This window comes from Temnothorax curvispinosus, unplaced genomic scaffold (genome assembly GCF_003070985.1).
Source record: "Temnothorax curvispinosus isolate PA1 unplaced genomic scaffold, ASM307098v1 QBEX01010178.1, whole genome shotgun sequence".
Lineage (NCBI taxonomy): Eukaryota > Metazoa > Arthropoda > Insecta > Hymenoptera > Formicidae > Temnothorax > Temnothorax curvispinosus.
In genome coordinates, this window is record NW_020219958.1 from 44,636 (window position 1) to 55,575 (window position 10,940).

At 48.9% G+C, this 10,940-nt stretch overlaps 1 protein-coding gene across 3 annotated transcripts in view; it reads left to right on the forward strand.

Moving 5' to 3' along the window:
• The first annotated feature begins 10,369 nt into the window (after positions 1–10,369).
• The window catches only part of LOC112459857 (LIM/homeobox protein Awh), a 13,885-nt gene continuing 13,314 nt past the window's right edge, over positions 10,370–10,940 (forward strand). For all 3 annotated transcript variants that reach the window (XM_025024209.1, XM_025024211.1, XM_025024210.1), the window contains exon 1: positions 10,370–10,711. In XM_025024209.1, the coding sequence (XP_024879977.1) occupies positions 10,706–10,711 (6 nt within the window). In that variant the 5' untranslated portion in view covers positions 10,370–10,705. The remainder of the gene's footprint in view (positions 10,712–10,940) is intronic.

Consider the following 10,940-nt stretch of genomic DNA (forward strand, 5'->3'; position numbering starts at 1 on the left):
TGTGTGTGTGTGTGTGTGTGTGTGTGTGTGTGTGTGTGTGTGTGTGTTCGCGTCCGACGCTCGTCGCCGTCGTGTCGAATGACCCCGCAACAGTTATCTTCCCCGCGTGCGTGGGCGTGAGTTCACGCCCCGCAGCTCCGGGAGAGGGAGGCGGAAAAGGCGACTTGGGACGACGCGTGCACGTGCGAGGGAGAAAATCGCCACCGCGTAAGGTGTTTTTGTGTTGCACGTGTGCACGAGATCTCCGGACCGCAGATACGCGGTCGCGAAGCCGAGAGCGGCGAGACGTCGAGTTAGATCGTCCCATCGAGGGAGACGGATGGAGACTCGTCGCGCGAGATACGCATCTCGGATTTCACGTTGCTTTTTAACCCCTATTTGCGGGACTATAGCGAACAGAGATGATACGAGATGATAGTCACGTCTCGCGCACGATCAATTGATCGCGCCGCGCGATCGTTCGGTTCTTACGATCCACGAGTCTCCTCTGGGAGCTCTCCGTGTTGCAGCGCTCGCTCGGGTTCGTAAAAGAATGTTTGTTACATTGACGAGGCGCCTCGATCACGCACGACGGGAGCGAGAAACAAGCGTAGCCGAGCCAATTAAGCGTTGAGGGGGATCAACCGCCCCGAACGCCTGCGGCATCGACGTATCGAAATTAATCGGCGCGTCGGCTAATTCTCCTCTCAAGCTCACCCGGGATACTCCGTTGCCGGCGTATACACGGTGTACTTTAGATTCGTCATGGTTAGCTTCACCGATTTCACTTACTGATGCGCCTTTCAATTTCAAGCCTTTCCTCAGAGAGCATTTTTCCGCCATTCGTCATTTATCACCAATCATCGATTCGGTACGTGCCGATTTCGCCCAAAGCGGAGGCATCTCGTCCCCGCGCGATTAGGGGGTGAGGAATAAATAATTCGGGTCGCACGTTCCGTTGTGCCGCGAAGCGGAATGCGCCTATTAAATGACGCGGCCACGCGCCCCGAATAGACAGAATCCCGGGGGAGGCTAAATAGTTTTCTATAGCCGCAGGCAAAGTGCGCGATTGTGCATCGGGCTGTGCTCGGCTGTACGTGTATGTACGAATACGATGGAACGAGATACCGTTCGCGTTCTCACGTTTCGACGTCAATGCACATGCAGATACGATCGTCGGGAGCGCGGATAGGTATATCGAGAGGAGTGCAAACACCTCGACGCACGGCGAAAACGATAGTAGTAGCAGCCCGATATCGAGTCGCGCCGATAAATGGCTCGATAAACGAGAACTAGAGAGATTCAGTCTGCTGTTTATTTATCGCGACCGATCGACGCGCCCGGCGGCCGTTTCGCCTTCACGAGAGTCGCGCGTAAATGGCCGCGGGCCTTTATTTAATAAGTTGTTATAAATTAAAGGGCTACCGCATATTAAACCACCCTCTCGGCATATTTATAGTCATTCTTAAGAGAACGTATATACCGAGGGTACGGTTATTGTAAATCATCGCCGAGACTCGGTGCGCCGCTGCGCGCACGCCACGCACACGCATACCGCGACGTGTATTCGGCCTCCCCCTCTCTGTTCTTTCCTTCTTTTTTTTTTACGCGGACTCCCTTATGAATTTATCTTCGGCGATGAAACGACAAACGGTTTTAATTGCCGCTTCGGGCGTCGCGCGCTTCGACGATCTGGCGATCTCCTTCGCGGTTACCGCGAACCTTCGATCCTTCGACGTCGTCTCGTTATCTTCGCCTCGATTCTGGTCCGACGATAAGCGCACCTCTGTTACTATTTCGAGTAGCGATTTGTTCTAGCAAAAAAAAAAAACGAGTTCGTCTCTCGGTTACCCATATATTAAGATAATTATATATTTCGGAAAAAACTCTACACACTGTTGCTCTTGATGTTATCCTCGATTTGACAGATGCAATACTAACAGGCATCCAAATAGCGTATGAATAATAACGAATGAAAAAGGGGAAAAAAGTTTTTTTTTTCATGGAATGAAGAAACGAGCTTTTCTAGGATCGATAGTGCCACGTATTCGCGGCGATAATGATTGTTCGACATCCAGATAGGGTAACGTAATGCGCTTAACCGGGAGAAGACGACGGTATCGAGGTAGTTCGATAGTTCGCGCTAACAGCATTTAACCCCGGGGCCGAGGGCTTGTTCTCGGTTTGTTGGAGACGCTAACAATGCCTTATGTCGGCGTTTCGCTACTCGTGTCACGCGCGTACGCGAACGGCAAAACGTATTCCTCGTTCCTGGAGTTTCCGCTATAATCTGATCATCTCTCGGGACCCCGGCTCCCCGATCTCTCTCTCTCTTTCTCTCTTTCTCTCTCTCTCTCTCTTGCTCTCTCGCTCTCTCACTGCGAGAATCCACGGGCTCCATTGTCGTCCTTAGAATGGCACGCGGCAGGGTTTGGTACCGTCGCAAATGATACAAACGATCTAATTTCGCCGTCGTGATAAGGGGAAGAGGTGGACTCGGGGGAAAACCCTTATTGTCTATAAACAGCATATCTCGAATTTGACTGAAAGCATCTTTGCGCGTACGAGAGACACGCCATCCTTCACCGAACACTTTCGGATCTTTCTTTTCTTGCCTCGAATCGTTACAATTCTGCGGTTTACTATAATCCCGCGCACACATGCGTACACACGTAACAAATACACGCGCGAGAATGGAGAATTTAAAGCGCGCCGCTCGTCGTAAGTCATCTCGAGGCGAGGAAGCGAGAAACGACGAGTATACGGTTGAGGGGGAAGTGTCCCCGAAAATCGTGAAACCCACGCGGCCAACAGTCGCGCAGTCTCTCTCTCCCGAGGTGGGTTAATATATTTTATCTACTGGCCGGGGATACGTCCTGCCGAGGTGCGGGCTTTTATACACCGCGTACCGGTATTTATGTGTCGCCGCCTTGCCTAAGCGTTTGATATATGAACTATGAAAGGGGAGAAGGAATGATATAGGAGTGGAGCAAGGACGAGGAGGACGGAGGACCGCTCGTCTGCCTTTACCTCGCGATATATGTTCTTTTGACAATGAGAGAGGAAAGTCCGCAAAGAAGAGGAGAGAGAAATATGTTTACCTAATACTCCGCGGATGTATCTGTGAAAAAAAAATCACGTCGCTAAACTCTCTCTCACCCCCTCGTTTTTAACTGTAAATTCCTGTGATTTTTATTGTTATCTACAAATGTCTCGAGAAAATATCCCGAGGAAAAATCGCCGTTTCTCATGACGACGAACGTTCAGGTGGAGGCATAATAAGGGAGGATGAGGCTCCTTCAAGTAGGCATCGTGAAAACTAGGGAGAGAAGAGAGAGAGAGAGAGAGAGAGAGAGAGAGAGAGAGAGAGAGGAACGGAAGCAGCGAGAGGGCGGTTGCTTGATTGGGTTAGTACTTAGCGCTGTGATTGCCGTTTGTGACTCCTTTGCCATTTCGTTTCCAAGTACCCTCCGCTCGAGATTGCGAATCAAGGGGGACGGCCCCGATTATTCTCCTCCGTGTCCTCTTCTTCTCGCGCGAGTTTCGGGGAAATTTTCTGTTTGGGCGAGCCAACTTTCTCTTCGCGCGTCGCGTCTTACGCGAGATTTTCACCGATCTCCCCCCGCGACTTTCCTCTCCGTCGCGATTGTAAAAAGAAGAGAGGAAACGCGCGGCCCTTCTCTGAAGCCCGTCAGTCGCGGGGTATACGCGCGCTCGTCCGTTCTCCGTTTCTCGTAATCAGCTATGCAAACGATCTTCAGGCGCAATAAAAATGGAAGTATCTATAATGGCGTCGGTGGGTTTTTGCTCGTAAACGTTTCCCCGTGAAATACGCACTTAATAACGGCTCGGGAACGGCTTCGTAGATGACCGGCGCGGCGTCTTGCCGGTGTACGCGCGGATGTACGGGAGCATTAATGCCGTCCGGTGAGCGCACATATAGCGCTCGATTTCTCCGTGATACGTTAGAGACGTACGTTTCCGTTTAAAATGCAATTAAAAAATGGTATAATTCAGTTTTACTATGCTACGTCTTACGCGAAGGGACGAAAAGAATTGCGCACACGGAATATTCTCATCTCATGAGGGCGAGCGCGTTTATCATCAAACGATATTAATCCTCCCGATCGTACTATACCGCCGCGTTACTTGGAACCGGGTGAAAACGAGCGGCTCACACAGCAAGCATGTTGTTAGTTGTCATTACACCATATAGTCTCGAGGAGTGCACGTTAGTTTCCTTATGATCGCTAATGATAATTGCGACATGCCCGGCGTCGCTTGATCAACGTGATTCCTCGCGAAGCTTGTTCTTGTGCCGAACTATATAGCAACGGAAAGCGCGGTCTCGGAAAAAAGAAAATTAATAGGCAAGGCGAATTGTTTATCGTCCCATCCGGTCCCGTCGAGTAATCAATTCAAATTTCAATCTCGCTTCCTTCGCGCGAGGATCGCAATTATTACTCGAACTCGTAAATGTAAAATATTCGCAAAAGGGTAATATATCCTGTCTACGAAGGAATCCTTCTCGAACCTATCTCCTTTCTATTATACATGTATGTATAGCTGCGTCATCAAAATCATCGACCGTTCTACACGCATGTGTAACGCGTTCCACGTATATGTTTGAAGAAGCGCGGTGACCATAAGAGAGGCGAAAGATAAAGAAAGAGAGAAAGAGAGAGATGGAGAAAGAGAGCCATAATAAATTACCTATAAATCAAAAAGGGAGTAAAAGGATATAGCGGCGAGAAGCGGCAGCCGCGGCGAGTTACGGTTTCGCGTTAAATATGAAATACTGCGAGTCCCTGCCCCGTAGTATATTATATGCACATACACGTGCATACACCATATTAAGTAGCTGCTTAACATATTTTAATTGCCGGATTAAAATTTAAAAGGTCGCGAGGCGGCGTCTGCACCCCGGTTAATAGTTGCCTCTCTTCCGTTCGTAAAAGAAATCCCTCTGAAGCCTAAGGTTACGATGAAGGAATGGCTGTTACAGCATACAAGACACCTCTAACTCTATTTTATTGTAGCACAAAAACCAAAAGTCCAAAGTTTTACGTCCGGATAGACATGCAAAATTTTTGTTTTGGCTGTTCTCTCGCGAAGAACGTCTGAAAGAAGAAGTAGTGCGATCGATTACGCAGAGACTAGCCTATATCGTCTGTATTAAAAACGAGAAACGGAGAGAGGGAGAAAGAGAAAGGAGCATCACAGAGTGATTTTTCCAAGTGTGGACACGAACGGAATGATATATCGCCGGCGTGTGAATAACGATAAACGATATTTCCGTCGATATTTACGGCTGCTCCGTTCCCGGCATTAGAAAAACCCCCCTGAAATCGTAACGAGTTTCAAAGGAAGGCGAAGATCTCCTAGCCGAGGGCTCCGAAGGTCCCGAACATGAAGGCCGCGCGCTCGCCCATTAAAAAGGCCTTATTAATATTGTAATTCCCTTTTAATACACGTAAATCTAGGATCAAGACAAGGCCACCTCGGAGACCTATTTTATGGCTGCTTAGATTTTATAGATCTCTTTGAATGTGCGCCCGTCCTGTGAGATAATGCTCCACATCTTGAAACTGGCCGCTCGTCAATCGACGGGATTATACCGGGGTCTAAATAATCGGCGAACAATTAGTTAAATCGTCGCCTCTGCGAGTTGATTCGTTCATTTTTTACGTATTACAGATATCGATCAATCGTACGGACATTCAACGGACAATGAAGGTATTTATATATATAGTTTAATTAAGAAAAAATTCCTATATAAGTCTTGATTTAAACTTCTTTTTTTTCTGTGTGGTACACTGAGAGAAAAGTATTTGGTATTTGCGACTATAATTGCATAGTAAAATAATTATGGTTGAGGTTTTTATTTTTATAGTTATTATTGCTATAACATTAGTAAAAATAATCTTATATGTATAGATGTTTAACTTATAGTAATTTTCATTATATTTATAAGTATAGTACGACTTATATATATACTAAACATAAATTACAGGTTATAATGTATAAAATCATATCATGGTTAAATGAATGCGCGTTAAAGCTATGACAACAACAATGTAATATTGAGTCAGCTCTAATTCGCATTGTTAAAATAACTATAAAAATGTGGCTGGCACCGAAAATAACTAAAAATTATAGTGAAATTGTAGTAACAACTAATTTGTTCTCTCGCACAGTGTACATAAAAAAATTAATTGAACATACTCAACCAGGTAATAACGCCTAATAACGCGTGATTTTTTGTAAGAATGATATCTCGTGGAAAGCGAAATCCCGATCGAGACGGTGCTGAGCTCGGTCGGGGGCACAAAAGCGGCGCGCATACGAGTCGATTGTTAAGTAGGCGCTAATTATCGTCGTCCGAGATAATAATCGTATCAAAGGAGGATGCGGGGTGGGGGAGGTTGCGTCGTACTGAATCGAAACTACCGATCATGCTTCCAAATAGTGACCGACCGCGGTCAGCTTTCGTCCGTATAGGCATGCGCGCGTAACCGAAACGACGCGTATTCACGCATACGCAGATACACGTATGTACACATACGCAGGTATAAGCAGGCAGACGGGCACACACGCGAACCCCCGTCCGATCGCGTTGATGGCCCGGTCTCTCGCGGTAAAGGAGATAAATCGACCGTGCCATTCAAAGTCCGCGGCTGCCCGGGCCCTCTCGACGCGCATCGAACCGTCGAACACCATAGCACATCGACGGCCGAGAAGAGACGCTCGCGTCTCTACACGCCGTATCGTTTCCGACGATGTGGCCCAAGAAGAGACCGAATCGCGCGCATACTTTTATTATCGGTAACACAAAGGGTTCGGGGAAAGGGCTCGACCGCCGCCGCCGCGAAGTTGGTCCTCTGATGGCCGCTGGTATGACGAAGTAAATTATTTATTCACCGGCGACTGCACGGGTGAATAATGGTTCCCACCTTCGGCGCGAACGGCACCGCGAGAGAGCCGCGCGTTATTGATCACCGAAATATCAAGAGTAGGCGTATCCATCATCCCGTGGTCCGTCGATGGACGCTCGACTGTCGAAACGTTACATACTCTCGCGGAGTTAACCGCGAGAGAGTACGAGCGCGGGAGAGCCGCTTATGGGAAGAATGCCTGCGAGAGAATGCATCGTGTATACGTATACACATATACGTACACGTGTATACACGCATACGTATACACGTACTGACAATAAAATCGATTTTTCACACCGGACCGTTTATCATGCGGCCGCGATAATGGGGCGTGCACGGAGATACGGGATAAATATTTCGAAGTAAATAATCGTTAGCTCTATGGTATCGGAGTGTCGAGGGGGCATTAATAATACCGGGTGCCTGTCTTTACGCTGCGCGCCACGTCCGAACCGAACCCCAGAGTCGGCGAGCCGCGCCGTTTGCGCTCCTCTCGTATCATTCACTGGCCGGCGCGACCGTTCGATCACCGAGTGCCCCGCCGTTTAACCACTTCGCACGATTCTCGAGTCGCGGTCGTTTGCAAAATTGCCGCGTCGATTTGACGGCGAACAATGCGAGCGGCGACGAAGAGCGGCGCGCACTTTGGGGGATTCGCGAGGATCCTATATATACTTCTTGAGAATCACCGGGATACTAATTACGGTTTTCGATCGCGAGACAAATAAAAACCTAATACGTCGATCGAGAAGGATCGCGCGACACTGCCTCGTATACAAACCCGTATCCAGAAAATTAATTTTTACAACAAGAAAGTCGCCACGCACGTTTTCGTGATGTCAGATCGTCGGATTTCGCTTACCACTTTGGACACTTCCCGAGCTAACTGTCCAAATACGAGCTCGTTAAACTGCCGTAATCCGTGACGGGATCAATGGACGGGATTGCAACGGAGTAAGATTAATTATCGTTGAAAATTGTCTTCTCGACCCGACGGCTGTCGACGCGATCACTCCGGAACGCCGTTCCTCCCGAACGAGAGAAAAAAAGAGGGGAGAAAGAGAGAGAGAGAGAGAGAGAGAGAGAGAGAGAGAGAGAGAGATAAGCGGCCGTTCCCGCAACGATGCCCGTGACAAATCTACGGCGATTAATCTCAGTTGAATACCTTTCCGTGTTGTACGCGCCAGCGAGCCAGCCCAGCCAGCCCAGCCAGCACGAGTCGGCTCTCGGTCGCGTTTATTGCTCGGTCCGCGCGGTAGACAGTGACCGTTTACAAGGTGTAACTATGTGCGGCCAGGTGGTCGATCGTTCGAAGCCCCGAACGAAAATCGACCCCGTCAGGAATGACCCCCAGCTGAGAATTCCCTCGAGCTCCTTATTTTTATTTCTCACCTCCTACGGCGTTACCTCTTCATCCTCGCTCTCTCGGCTCTCGCGCGCGCTGAGCTTATACCGGGCCCGAAATGAGCTCCGTTGCCTCCGGTCTGCGGGCCCGGCGGCTCGCCTCGATAATTACGTGATCGATACGCTAAATACTCCGCGGGCTGATTATGTAAATAAACAGACGCCCGTAGCTAATTGAGTGACGCGCGCAAACGCGCGAGCGCGCGTGTAAAGGGAGGCACCAGCCGAAAACAAACAGGTGAGAGTAACGTGAATTTCTTACAGCAGATACTAAACAGATCGAAATTTTTCTCGTTAACGCATGTTGAAGAATGTAACGACATAGAAGTGAAGGAAACGAGAGTTTTATGTCTTTGCTTCCGCGAAGAACACTCTAACGTTATCTTAATTATCTCGATATCCTGGACTTTAGTATTAAGAAGAGAAAATTATACTGTCCAATGATGTTATTACCAGTTACGTTTGCAGGGTGCGTTCAATCGATAGCTCGTTCGCACCCGCAATTTGCGCGGGAGAGCGAAAGAGAGAATACACACGTCTAAGTTTAATCTACTAATCTACCAACGTCGGACGCACACAGACATTAGCTGACTAAAGAGGATCGGGGATAAGCGCGCGCGCACCTTCGTAGGGCGCGAGAAGGATATTCGCGCGAACCTCCGGGGCCCCGCGCGCTTCGGATTCTTATTTCCTCATAAATAATTTTAATGACGCGCCGCGGCAGTTCAGGTATAAGGCCAGGACCTATATGCAGATCCCCGTATCCGTAGGCAGACTCCGTATTGTTATTTATTATGTTCGCCGTGCAGGCTCTCGTACAGGGCCCCGCGCGCACGCGGGAGTGCCCGCCGACCATTTTTCATATCAACGTTCCCTCTACGCCGGGAGACGCTGCATCTTCCTGCGTGCCCGCGGTTTGTAGATTTTACACGTGTCATCGAGATATGTATAGTTTAACTTTGCTTCTGCAGCGTCGACCTCGCGTCGCGATAAAAGCAGCTCCGAAAGGCCAGAGCGCGCCTGTCAATTCGCGAACCAACCCCCTTATGTCCATTTCTATCAACGCAGATTAACTTTAATCCCGGTTTAATTTACCTTTCATCTTTTTCTAATTTTAAGAGTTAGATAAAGATAGAAAGTAAGTTAAACCGAGATTAAAGTTAATCTGCATTGGTAGAAATGGACATTATAGGGTGACTTCGCCTAAATACTGATTAACTCCATCGGTGACCGGTTTTAACCGACGGAATTGTTCGCGGCTCGAAATTTTTAAATTCTAATCCGTCATTTCCTTATCTAATCTGCTTTTCCAAATGACTTAATAATTCCGTCCAAGTTAATGAGATATTGCGAGTTATACCGCTCGACAAGTTAATCGAGTTTTGGCCGAAATTAACTGTTTCCATGTTCGATGTCGGAGAAAGGGCCCTACTTCACAAGAGGAAAGAGGAAAATATTTTATACGCGCGAATTAATAATATCGATGGTACACACGCGTAATACGTATAATTTTTTTTTTTTTTACAAATTAACGTGAGCATCGGTACGGAGTAACTGCCCCGAGGTCCGCGTTTCTCCCCCCCCCCCCTCGTTTCACCCGTTGACGTCGTCTCTCTCGCTAGACCGATAGGCGAGAGAGGGACAGCTCTCTTCCGCGGATCGAGACAAGATCGCGGCCAATCAGCGCGACGCGGCCGCCGTGCCCCTATCACTCTCATCCACGCTGACACGCTCGGCGATTCAAGTGGGGGAGAGACGCGTGCGAATTGCGACCGCGTGGCAGCGCCACCTTCGCGCCCTCTCTCGCTCTCTCTCCTCTCTCGCTCTCTCTCTCCTCGAGGCGGCGGTGGGCCGAACGCGGCCGGGCGAATCGCAACCACGGGGGTTGGAGCCCGCCCATCGATGCCCATGCCGCCCATTCGACGACGGCGAACGTACGCCGTGCGGGTAAAAACGGGAACGGGAGAGAGTGAGGGGGTTTACGATCGCGTACCGCGTCGCGTTCGCTCTTACGCCTGTGTGGCGTACACAGCGTCCGGGCCGAGCGCGCGCGCGAGACCGGGAGTTACGTTATTATAGCGAGAGGGCCCGGAGCGCGAACCGACTCTCCACCGTGTGTATATCATGGTGCTCCTCTCGCGCGTCGCTGTCGCTGTCGCCTCCTCGCATGGCGCTTAATGATCGCCGGTGCGGCTCGCGGAGTTGATAGCTCGGGGTACCTCTCTCGCGGATAATTCTTCTTTTATATTCCGTCGCGATCACATCCGTCCCGTGCAATGTCGCAGACGTCGAAAAGTCGACGGCAATCGTGAACGATCGAGGGTTTGTTATCTGCGCGCGGCGGTGCATCCACGCAAGCCAATTTACGTCGAGCCCTCGCGGAGATCATGAAGGTACGTACCGCGAGTACCGCGGAACCGTAAACATAAAAAAATTGTTCGATGCGTGGAGGAGAAGATAGAGATACACACTGTGTTTAAAATTAAAGGATGAAATTTAAACCATTACCTTAATTGAATTAAATAACAATGTTTTTAACTACCATGTATGTCAAAATTTGTTATTTTAACACAAAACAGTATTATTTTAACTCCATTGATTTACAACAATGGAAATATTAAT